Source organism: Pituophis catenifer, unplaced genomic scaffold (genome assembly GCF_029215685.1).
Source record: "Pituophis catenifer annectens isolate HBS135680 unplaced genomic scaffold, rPitCat1.0.hap2 SCAF_2, whole genome shotgun sequence".
Lineage (NCBI taxonomy): Eukaryota > Metazoa > Chordata > Lepidosauria > Squamata > Colubridae > Pituophis > Pituophis catenifer.
In genome coordinates this window covers 158223859-158236066 of record NW_027256882.1, presented here as the reverse complement: position 1 = coordinate 158236066, position 12208 = coordinate 158223859, and the positions used below count along the sequence as shown (strand labels likewise).

General features: G+C 44.1%; 1 protein-coding gene across 1 annotated transcript; it reads right to left on the bottom strand.

Annotated features, from left to right (window-relative positions):
- Positions 1-6658: 6658 nt before the first annotated feature.
- LOC139312793 (17-beta-hydroxysteroid dehydrogenase type 6-like) lies at positions 6659-10392 on the bottom strand. Its single transcript, XM_070937886.1, has 4 exons — positions 9941-10392; positions 9281-9539; positions 8447-8610; positions 6659-7515 (listed from the first exon to the last, which is right to left on the bottom strand). The coding sequence occupies exons 1-4, from the start codon at positions 10251-10253 to the stop codon at positions 7295-7297; spliced, it is 957 nt and encodes a 318-aa protein (XP_070793987.1). The 5' UTR covers positions 10254-10392; the 3' UTR covers positions 6659-7294.
- Between the last annotated feature and the right edge of the window lie 1816 nt (positions 10393-12208).

Genomic DNA, 12208 nt, shown 5'->3' with positions numbered 1-12208 from the left:
TCCAGGCCTATGTTGGGAACATCTCAGGGATGGGCTCTACTTACCTTTACTACCGGTTCACAACAGGAGCACGTGAATTCCATTCTACATGAAACATGACATGACTGCAGCCTATTATTTTCCTTCTGCCTTCTCTATTAACTCTGCTTCTCAGAATCAAAGTTGCAAAGCAAATTGCAAACATGACTGTGGTAATAAATGCACACTGGTTGCAAAGCACCAAATAGTGATCATGTAACCACAATACCCTGCATCATTTGTGAATGTGTTGAGTGATCATAAAACTATTGACAACATAACACAATGGGGACTACCTATAAATGTTTCTCATGGTATTTGCAGTTTTCTTCTAAATATAGGGAGGTTGAATAAATCAAATTTATTTTGAATTGTGTGCAGCAGTGTTCATCCTCCAGAAGAATGCCTGCAACTGATATTACAGACCAACATCATGATGAAAGCAGCATTATTTCTGCTGTGCTTTATGGAATTAAAAAAGTAATATGGGGAATTAATATTGTATATCGGGGTGTCAAAATCGTGGCCCATGGGCCAGATACGTCACATACTGGCCACCCCACCCCCGGTTTAATGAAGAGGGAAAAAGTTACGATACATCATGTGACGACAATGTGCCGCTGCCAGTTTGACACCCCTGATGTATATGTTGATTGTAGCAAGATTATAGTATACAAAAACTTGGAAAAGCAATGAAATGTCCACAGTGCAAAATTGAACTATAGCAATAGCAATAGCACTTAGACTTATATACTGCTTCACAGTGCTTTACAGCCCTCTCTAAGTGGTTTACAGAGTCAGCATATTGCCCCCAACAATCTGGATCCTCATTTTACCGACCTCGGAAGGAAGGAAGGCTGAGTCAACCTTGAGCCAGTGAGACTCGAACTGCCAAACTGCTGGCAGCCAGCAGTCAGCAGAAGTAGCCTGCAGTACTGCATTCTAACCACTGCACCACCGTGGCTCTAACTGAAGCTTGGCAAAGCTTCATGGTTCATATGATTCATATGGTTTTTATAATTCATGGTTGACTAAGTTTTTATCATTCTGAGAATCGGTTCTTACAGAATACTTTCTTGGTTTCCTTTCCAGCTTGCCAGAAGAAACACCTACCAGGCACCAAGAGACAAGTTGTGATTTTAGGAATCATTGACCATCTCACTAAAAGGGTTCATTTCGTTCCTCTTCACTTCCGCAACAATGGAGATTCTCAGTCATCCAGGTCATGGTTGTCCCAAAGGTGCTCTTTTGAGGAGGCAACTGGACTTTATTTTTTCTTTCTTCATGGAAGATGTTTTGCTTCTCATCCAAGAAGAGAAAAGCAGAGCTAAAGAAACTTCTTGGATGAGAAGCGAAATGTCTTCCAAGAAGAAAGAAAAAATAAAGTCCAGTTGCCTCCTGAAAATAGCACCTTTGGGTATTCTCCAATTACCTCATATCCCCAGTTACCTCATATCTCATAACTGTAGAGGCCATGAATTTGTTTTTGGAAAGTTCTACTTCAGGGGTGTCAAACTCAAGGCCCAGGGGCCGGATCCTGCCTATGGGGTGCTTAGATCTGGCCCATGAGGCCGCCCTGGAAACAATGAAGGACTGGCCGGGGGTGCCTCTGCCAGCGAAAACAGAGCTCGGGAGGGCTGCATGCAGCCCTCTTGAGCTCAGTTTTCGCTGGCAGAGGGTTGCAGGAGGCTGTCACAGCCAAAAACAGAGCTCGGGAGCCCGTTTTCTATAACAGAGCAGCCAGGCCACCACAGGAGCCCCCCCACAAGTGATGTCGAGCTGGCCATGCCCCCTAGCCATGCCCCTCCACCCCCTCCCCAAGGTCAAACACAACCTTGATGTGGCCCTCAATGAAATCGAGTTTGACACCCTTGTTCTACTTCATTTATTGAATGTAAAATCCCATCCATCTTCTGCCCATCCTCCACAATTGGATGGCAAAGTAGAGAAGATGAATGTCACCTTGGAGCAATCCCTCTCTTGCTGACAATTATCCTGATCTTTTACCTGTTTCTGAATTCACTTATGTTAATGCCATTCAAGCCTATTCTCTTATGTCACTGCTTCAGGCCATGTATAGTTGCCAGCCATGTTAAATGCTTTGTGGTCCTCCTCATTCCAGAGCTCTCCCCCTTTCTACAGGAATTGTAGGCTACTCATGATCTCCTCAGGGATTACGTAGATCATGCCAAGGGCTTTTATTACATTGTGTTGATTGGCAACACCAGAACCAAGAGTTTTCAACAGCATGTCTAACTTTCTACCAGATGTCTCCCCTTTACATCTGTCTAAGAAATCAGACAAGTTTATTAGACCTTTTTCCATACTTGTACTGATTAATCTCATCAGCTTTCACTTATAGCTTCTACCCACTCTGAAAATATGTCCTGTTTTCCACCATTCCTTCCTAGACTTGGAACTGTGTTTTTCCCCCTTGCACACTCCTGCCCTGCCACACTTCTCTCAATGCAGGGGATGAAGAATTCAAAGAGAAATATATTTAGGGCTCTTGGGACAAAAGGGGAAAGTACATACTCAATGTACTTCATTTGAAAGGTTACTCTGATACAGAAAGAAGTTGGGATGCTTCAGGTAGTGTTTGTACTTTCTCCTTTTGTCCCAAGAGTCACAATGTTTGGCAGCTCCATTTCTTAAAAGTCCAAACTACTTAATTGGCACATATTCTGACTCTGGCATCTGATACCGATTCTGATTGGTTTAAGGAGGGAAGGGAAAACATTAGAGCACCTCCTCTGTCCAGAGCAAGATTTGGGGATTCTGGAATAGCGGTTGCATCAGGCAAAAGGGAGAAACTCCAACTGAAGGGAGGGGCGGGGGGTTGGGATTGACATAGTGACAGAGAAGGGTGGATGTTGATGGCAGGCCACAGAGGTGTATTTTACCAGTGTTGTTGAAGTATGTTGGTCAGAGGAAAGTATAGTAGGTCTCTGGATGCTGCAGGAATTGTTAACCAATAGGGAAGGAGCACCTGGTGCCCTCTGAAAGCAATTATATCTGGGGTTCCCAAGGTGGCTTGGTCAGCAACTTAAGTATACCTACGCTTTGCTTTTTGCCTGGTGATCAGTACCTCACGTTGGGCCATCTTCTGATTTCATCTGGCCTAAATTAGACCACTTACTGGATTGCATCACCATCTTCTTTGGATAGCTTTGTTCTTTGTTTGTCTTCTTGCTCAGTTATTATTATTAGTTCAATTTATATGCAGCCTTTCTCCGGAGACTCAGGGCAGCTCAGTTTGCTTGTTTTTCCTCTTTTCTTTTCTCCCTTCAGGCCTTGTTGAGTTACTGACTGCAGATGGAGTCCATAACACAACATTTTTGTGTTGGCCCCTATACACTGCCCCCAGATGTCTGTGAAGCTCCAACCCTCATGGATTTTTATAAGATCATTAAAGACACTTTTCTTTCACCAGGACTTCAGCCCCAGCTAAATGTTTATTGGCCCTCACCTGAGGAAGATTAATTTATTGCCATTATTATTTTTAATCATTTTGATTTATTCTACTGTTGCTTATAGAATTTTAACACTTGTACCCACCCAAGAGCATTTTGAACTGCATTGTCTATAAAAACTGTAAACAACTAAATAACTCAGGTCATTCTCATTACGGGATCCGGCTATGTGTCATCTCCATGGAGGCCTTGATATGGCCACACAACCCTGCCCATTTCACCCTGGATTTTCCAGCACGGTTGACCCACCACGGCCCTTTGTCCCCAGCTGGTCCTCCACCGCTGATATACTGCCACCACAACTTCTCTGAAGCTGCCTAATCGTGACCGGTGCACCACAAGCCAAATCTTCACGGCTAATTCCCCCCTGCAGACGATTAAACACACCTCTCTGGGGCTTCTAACTTCTGGCACATGCCTGATGGGGAGAGGCACAGGAGGCAATAGCAGCAGAAATACTGGAAAGCAATAGTGGTTAGGGAGGGCTGTGGTGTCACGTTTGCCAGCAGTGTTTGGTGGGTGAGGTTGGGGGGTGGGGGTTGACAGAGAGGCTTTGCCAGCAGCCTTTGGATAGCGCTGGGTAGGAGACGAAGAGAGTGGCTGGAATGTACTATTCTTATTCCTGGGATCTGTTACCTCCTTTTTCCAGCAAGAGACATGCACCAACGCGCAAACCCCTTCCGTAGGTTTAAATCAGTGGTGGGTTGCTACCAGTTTGCCCCAGATCGGGCGAACTGGTAGTGGCAGTGGCAGGAGGCTCCGCCCACCCACCCGGACGTTTCTGCGCATGCACACAAGCCCATGCGCGCACCCACGAATGAACAGGTATTGACCGGCTTTGAAACCCACCCGTAGATTAAATGAAACGTTAATGTTTAATCACGTTTCATTGGTTGGTTGGCTGGGATGAACTTTGGAGTTGGCCATGGAAGGGTGTGCATGTGTCTGTTGGTGCGCGTCTCTGGATGGAAAGGTGGGTTTCAGCATGCTGCTGGCTTACTTTAAAATGATTCCCAACTTCCCCACCCCCTTTTTTTTTTCTTCTTCTTTTCTTTCTGGCTTCCTTTTCATCAAAGTTCAGCCGCTGTGACAATGTCAATCAATCAGATTCTGGTAGCCAAGCAACTGGGTCAAGTGGCCACACACACACACACACACACACCATTTTGGAGCTGTGGCTGCTTTCCTGCCAACCTCCCTCACCCTGCTTTTAATCTGCTCTTGATTTATCACGACAAGGGCGCTCCCCCTTTTTTTCCCCGCCCCTGCCCACTTCTCAAAAGCATTTTTTCTTCCTTCCTTCCTTCCTTCCTTCCTTCCTTCCTTCCTTCCTTCCTTCTCCTTCCTTCCTTCCTCCCTCCTTCCCTTCCCCCCTCCTTCCCTTCCCCCTCCTCCTCCTCCTCCTCCTCCTCCTCCTCCTCCTTTTCTTCTTCTCCTTTTTCTTCTTTTTCTTCTTTTTCTTCTTATTCTCTTCCTCCTCCTTTTGGGACAGTATCAAAGGATTGTGGAAATGCTCACCACAACCTGAGGCTAACACTGAGAAGATCTGAGCCAATATCTGACAGATGCTTTGCATAATCCTCAGAACAGCCTGCCCAGCTTCCCATGACCTTTTCTTATTTACAAAAGGTAAATCTCCTGAAATAGGATGGTCAGGCAGCTGTCATATGCAATACATACGTTTCATCACCTCTCAGAAAAACCAAGGCCATACCATAGTTGATGAAATGGACTTTCTTATTGCTGCAATGCCTTCTTACAAGAGTCTCACCAGACTGATTTCATTCTCTTAGGAAGTCAGGTAAGACTTCAGGGTCTTTGGGGGAGGTAAGGCCTGCACTCCTTTTGCTGTGCAAGGGTTCTAAACTCAGCCCCCTCTTCACACCTCCCCTCACTTCAACTGGAGATTCCACCATGCCACCCTTATTACCAGTAGGTAGCCCTTAATGTAAGTTCTCCACCTGTGCTTGGTCAGACTCACTCTTTGATTTCCTCCAGTGGTTCTCTAGGTATCTCTTAAGTGACCCTGATGACACAGATAAACTCCAAGTAGCTTTATGTAAAGGTAAAGGTACTCCTCGCGCATATGTGCTAGTCATTCCTGACTCTAGGGGGCGGTGCTCATCTCCGTTTCAAAGCCGAAGAGCCAGTGCTGTCCGAAGATGTCTCCATGGTCATGTGGCTGGCATGACTAAATGCCAAAGGCGCACGGAACGCTGTTACCTTCCCACCAAAGGTGGTCCCTATTTTTCTACTCGCATTTTTTACGTGATTTCGAACTGCTAGGTTGGCAGAAGCTAAGACAAGTAACGGGAGCTAACCCTGTTACACAGTACTAGGGATTCGAATCGCTGAACTGCCGACCTTTCGATCGACAAGCTCAGCATCTTAGCCACTGAGCCACCATGTCCCTGGTCTTAATGACCCACTAAAAGAATGCAAATGACCATCTGTCTTCAAGGAGTGTAAATCCTTCCATTTCCCACCATCCAGTCAAAGCTGAAGAAGCTTCTGGGATGAGAAGCGAAACATCTTCAAAGAAAAACCAGAACGTCCCGTTGCCTCTTGAAAAAAGCACCTTTGAAACAACCATGACCTGGATGACTGAGAATCGCCATAGATACCTCTTATGCTACTTCATCTCCTGTAGTCTTTCCGAAAATGAGTGGACCCTCTGGGATCCACATACGTGGAGAGTCCGCATAGTGTGTCCCAGTGGTGGGATTCAAGTAATTTAACAACTCGTTCTCTGCCCGAATGATTTCTTCCAACAACCAGTTTGCCAAACTGCTCAAAAAGTTAACAACCGGTTCTCCCGAAGTGGTGCGAACTGGTTGAATCCCACCACTGGTGTGTCCCAATCCAAGGCTGCTATTTACTCATTCCAAGCAGCAACCAAAGCCTCAGCCAAACTTCTCTTATTCACATGTTACTAATTTAACAACTGCAGTGATTCACTTAACAACTGTGGCAAGAAAGGTTGTAAAATGGGGCAGAATTCGCTTAACGACTGTCTCACTTATCAACAGAAATATTGGGCTCAATTGTAGTCACAAGTAGAGGACTACCTGTATACGACGTATTTAGACTACTGTCACAGGGTTTGCAAAAAGTCTGCCTTTATGTGGTTTGTTCTACTTTCATAATTATAAACTGAAGCATTTTGAGGCTTTTCAGGGTATTTTTTTATTCGTTTTTTAACAACTCTCTTCTCTTGCAGCCATCCTCATATCAGCCTACCAGAATGTAAACATACGTAAATAACACATACAGAAATCCATGGGCAGCGTGTGTGTGTAAGGGAAGATGCTAGTAAGTTATTTGATATTTTTGCGAAGAAAGGATATGCATTAATCCATGGACAATTGGAAGTTCAGAGGCCGAATATCAGTGACTGAATAGGTTTAGAAGAGAAACTTCAAATAATGATTAGCTAGCATTCTCTATCCTTGGCTAGTTTGGATGAAGAAAGTGAGAACTACAATTGGCTGAAGATTTTCTTAGCAAGATCCAGACCATAAACACACACACAGCTACGGATGCCACTATGCCTAAAGCATTGGAGATCTGCAAATGGTGAACAAAAGGGGCCTTGTGAATGATTGGTCAATAGGAACTCTGCTGATATGACAGGCCTCAGTGTGGCTGGATTGGAAGAGCTAAGTGCCCTTGGTCTGGAATCACTCTTACAGTGGGCAAAGACTGGCACTGGCATACTTTTAACTGCATGGATTGGCCAAAGATGGCAGTTGGAACTTCTATTCATCAACTTCCTTCCTCCCAACTTTTCCACCCTATTCCTTTTACAGAGCTTGAGCGGGTTTAGGAGAAGATCGAGTCAGCACAAAATCGGTGATGGAAGTGGGCAAGTAAGAGAGAGGAATGAAGATCCACCGGGAATCCCATCCAGCAGAATAGCGTGTATGAGGGTACTTGGATATCAAAGCATGCTGCATACAGTCAGTCACCATGTAGAGGTCTGTGCAGCAACGAGTTGCAAGGTTGTATTTGAACATCTCGTAAACTGTTTTGAGAGAGAAAGAGGGAGGGAGGGAGGAAGGGAGGGAGGGAGGGAGGGAGGGAGAGTGAGCAGGTGGAAGGGAAAGAAAGGAAGTCAGTATGGAGATGTGGGGTCAAAATACCAGAGAGAATAAAAATAAATAAAAAAACCTTCTCATTACTACCTGAATAAGACAGTGATAGCTTTTAAATTTAAGGGCAGCTTTCTCTGACTTCTAAGATGGGAAAAGTCAGTCTCTCCCCAGAGTTATTACAAAAACCAAAGCACAGTTAAGCTCTATGAGCTCTGTTATTGCAGCTCAGCATGGAAAAGCAGAATTGTGTTTTAGAAGAGGACTTTCAGACCAGGAGAAAAGTCAAGCTCATGAATGATCCAATTGATGCCTTGACATCCAGGGTTAGGACACCAAGAAACTCAAAGTCATTCTTGGCTGACTCTCCCAGGCTGCGTTACTTCCTCATCCAATAGCCCAGAAGAATTTTCCTCACCCCGTGACTTTATAAAGCATCTGGAAATTAAGACCATTTTAAAAAATCCCCTCCAGATTTCAACTCATTCATCCACTTTGGCCACCATGATGTCTGGGGCTTCTGTCCAGATCTGAGTGAACATGGTCCCGATTGGTGGATTCCCGTGCTTCTTCCCTCACATGCACACCTATATCAGGAACCTAAGTGCCAATTGCTTTGGGCAGGACAGTTCTTTTCATAACCGGAGGTAAAAAAAGGACAACCTTAGATCAGAGGTGTTAATAACAGCTGAGCACTGACACCCAACCAAGAGGCCCAAAAAATGGACTTCAATGCATGTGATAAAAGGGTGGCCTTCAATCACCCATATGATGGGTGCCAGTGATGCTGAGCAACAGTCCCTCCCAACTTCTGACTCCTGGTAAGGTTCCCCCAATTAGCCTGCAAGCCACGTAAAGACTCACATGCATCGAAGTAAGGCCGGCCATAGCTTTCTTTGATTTCTTCTGGGACTTTGATCCATTGCTGCTCCAGGATCTCAAGATTTTTTGGGATGTCAGTCATGGATGTGCGGAAATAGCCTGGCTCGATTATGGCTACTGACACCCCAAATGGGTGGATCTCACGCCTAGAAAGAAATTATCAGTTCAGAGTCACTACCTGGGATTGCTGCTTCTTCCTCTAGCAGAGCATGAGACATTTCAAGCAATCTGACCATTTTCCATCTGGTGAGACAATACCATTTCTACATCAATCCTGCCATGGAAATGTTCTCTTTGCCATTTAAGCAATTACCATCTTTTGTTTCACTTGATTATTAATGAATACTAATAAATTATTGCTCTCTGCATTGGATTTCAGGGCAGAGATTCATCTATTTTGGCAAGCATGTACTGAACTAAAGTCACCTAGTATACCTTTTTCAGCCTTGCCTATGTTACAGGGTTATTATGGCAATGATATCTGGGTACTATGTATATAGTCCAGTTTAAGTTCCTGAAGGAAAGGCATGTTATATATTCAAAAGATGAGGAAATAAATACATTAACTGTATAGCTAAACTTTTCTTTTCAAACCAGGTTGATTTTCAGAAAATAAACTATTTTCCTCAACAGTTTAACCAAATAAAAGCTTGGCCTATTTTCCTAGATCAGACCAGATATAATAGACACACCTAGAAAATCCCTTGATTGAGTTCCACTTTCCTCATCGTCATCTATCTGGGACAGGGACATGGAAACATTTACTCCTTCTCAGATATCTGCTCAAATCTGCTATTTGAAGCGGCATGAGATTACCTGAGACTATCAGAGAAAGCCTCCACTCCATACTTTGAGGGACAGTAGCCACCTCCCATGGTACTCAGTCGACCCATGATGCTGGACATGTTGACCACTCTTCCCCTGGCCTTCTTCACCAAGGGCAACATATGCAGTGTCACATCAATCAGCCCAATTAGATTGACGTTCAGCACTTTTATATAATCCTCTTTGGTCAGCCATTCATTGGGGGAGACAGGGTACGCAATTCCGGCATTGTTTACCAAGCCCCAGAGTCCTGCAAAGAAAAGACAGCAAGTATGTAAAAATTTACACAAGAAAAAGACTGAAAATCTGGCCCACACTGAGCAGGGGGGGGGATCAGTCAATATAAAAACAAATTTATTTTTCCTCTTCATGTCAATATCTTTAGTTTAACTGGGAGTCCTCAAAAATCTTCTATGTGTGTTTCTTAGCCTAAGGGGAAATTTCCTTGAATAAAATTAAATTAAGAGCCAAAACACCTTGAAATAATGTTTTAATCAGCACTACATAATCCCATGATCTAGGATTAAATATATCATTAAAATGTATCATTTCTCCCTAATCATAAGCCTTCTGAGATATTTAATCTCATAAAGAGACTTTCCTAATCAATTTATAATCTGTTCCAGATTATTGAGAAGCTGTTTACTGTACCTTTGTTCCCCACACATTCTTTTACCCAAATAGTCGCTGCCTCAATGCTCTCAGTACTGGTGACATCCAGCAGGGTGGTTTTCAAACGATCTGATGTGAGTCTCTCCAGTTCCTGTGCTCCCTTCTGGGTGAGACAAGCAGCCAACACCCGCAGACCCTGGGCATCCAGTTGCCTGGCCAGCTGGTTTCCAAAACCAGAATCACAGCCGGTAATGAAGACATATTTCTCTCTCAGGTTGTCTACCCGCTGTCTTTCCCGATAGGACCGTATCACAAAGTACAGCAAAACTGCCAATGCCAGGTAGAGCCACATGCTTGCTGTGTATTAAAACAAGTCAAAATTTAAAGTCTTTGGGTTTCCTGTTTCGTTTCGTTTTTAAACCAACTTTCCTGGTGTTTTTTCTTCTATCTGTCGTCCTTCTGATGTCAATCGGCAGCAATGTGTTCCCATGTGAACTGGTATGGAACATCCAATTCACAGATTAATGGTTAATAAAATGATGTTTGCTATAGCTGCTCTGTAGTTCATTGCACCTTCCCTTTAGCAAACAATCTCCTCAGCAGTGTGACCAATTCTGTCTATGCAACTTTACCTGGAATAAATCAGCACAGCTGAAATGTTACTAGAGGTGAAAGGTGCTTTTGAGACAACTATGACTTTGATGACTGAGAATTTCCACAGACACACTAGAGGTGGATTTTCACTGTTCTCCTGCTACCAATGAACTACCGTTCCATGTCAAGAAATTTGGTATTTTTGTACAAGTAGTCCTCAATTTACAATTGGTTATCTAGCAAGTGTTTGAAGTCAGGGGTGAAATGCTCCCAGTTCAGACCGGATCGCCTGATCTGGTAGCAATGGAGGCGGGTGGTTCGGAGAACCTGTAGCAAAAATCCCTGCCCCATACCCCCCATGCCCAGCTGAGCCGCACGATCATTAGAGGCTTTTTTAAAATTATTTTTAAAGCATTTTTTCTACAACCTCTTCAGCAGAAAAAAATGCTTTTAAAAATTAAAAAAAAAAGCCTCTGATGATCGTGCGGCTCAGCTGGGATCGTCAGAGGCTTTTAAAAGCATTTTTTCTACAACCTCTTCGGCGTCTTCGGAGCTGGGATCATCAGAGCCTCTTAAAAACAAAAAAGCCTCTGATGATCGTGCGGCTCAGCTGGGATTGTCAGAGCCTTTTAAAAGCATTTTTTTTACAACCTCTTCGCCGAAGAGGTTGTAGAAAAAATGGTTTAAAAGTAAAAAAAAATAGTTGGCCATGCCCACCCAGTCACATTACCCCCCACCACCAAGCCACGCCCACAGAACTGGTAGTAACAAATTTTAGATTTCACCATTGGTTTGAAGTTATGATGGATCTCCCTGGGATTAGTTCCATTCCAGTTTTAAAGTTCCAACAGCTGCCCCCCTTGTGGTCACATGACCACATCAGGCACTCGTCCACTCGTCCACATTTACAACCATTTTACAACCACAATCATACGACTGTGTTTTATGCTATTTTTGCCAAAAACCAGCATTTACTTCTGGTTTTTGGTAAAACTGGCCCTTAGTGAACAATTGGTCCACTTGACGATGCCACGGTGGCTTAATGACTACCGCCAAAAAAAAAGGTCATAAAATTGGATCAGTCAGTCCCATCACATGGGTGATCCACTTTACAACTGTCACAACTTATGTCTGTACTGGGCGGGCTCCATTACAGTTGTAAGTCAGGCTGAACTTTAGACATGTAGATCTCACTATTATCCATCTGTATAATGTACAGGTCACAGCTAAACTGAAATGCGCCACTATGTGGACCGCACAGGGTTATTCTTGAAATGGGTCTAGAGGTTGCAGCTGATGCAAAATGAAGCTTCCAGGTTTCTAACCACTGAAAGCATGAGATGCCTGACATGAACGCTCTGCACTGGTTGCCAGTTGCTTAGTGGGCACAATTAAATGTGTTCTATTCAGTTTTAAAGCCTTAAATGGTTTGGGGTCTGACTACCTAAAGCAGAGGTGGGCAACTATGGCCCTTTTATGACTTGCGGACTTCAATTCCCAGAATTCCTGAGCCAGCCATGTTAGCTCAGGAATTCTGGGAGTTGAAGTCCGCAAGTCATAAAAAGGCCATAGTTGCCCACCTCTGACCTAAAGGGCTGGCTGTCCTGATATCAACCTGGCTGTTTAGCTCAGCAGAAACAGGCCTCTGCATTGTCAGAGGTTTGCCACTCTGGCATGTGGGAAAGAGTTTCTCTGAAGTTGTTCCCAAGCCAT

What these genes read in the sequence shown, in the direction of transcription:
- LOC139312793 (XM_070937886.1), bottom strand. Translation starts at nt 10,253, where the DNA reads ATGTGGCTCTACCTGGCATTGGCAGTTTTGCTGTACTTTGTGATACGG. An exon ending in AGAATGTGTGGGGAACAAAG is followed by an intron (nt 9,540 to 9,940) that starts GTACAGTAAACA and finishes TTTTCTTTGCAG; the next exon opens with GACTCTGGGGCTTGGTAAAC. An exon ending in CCGGCCTTACTTCGATGCAT is followed by an intron (nt 7,516 to 8,446) that starts GTGAGTCTTTAC and finishes CTCTCAAAACAG; the next exon opens with TTTACGAGATGTTCAAATAC.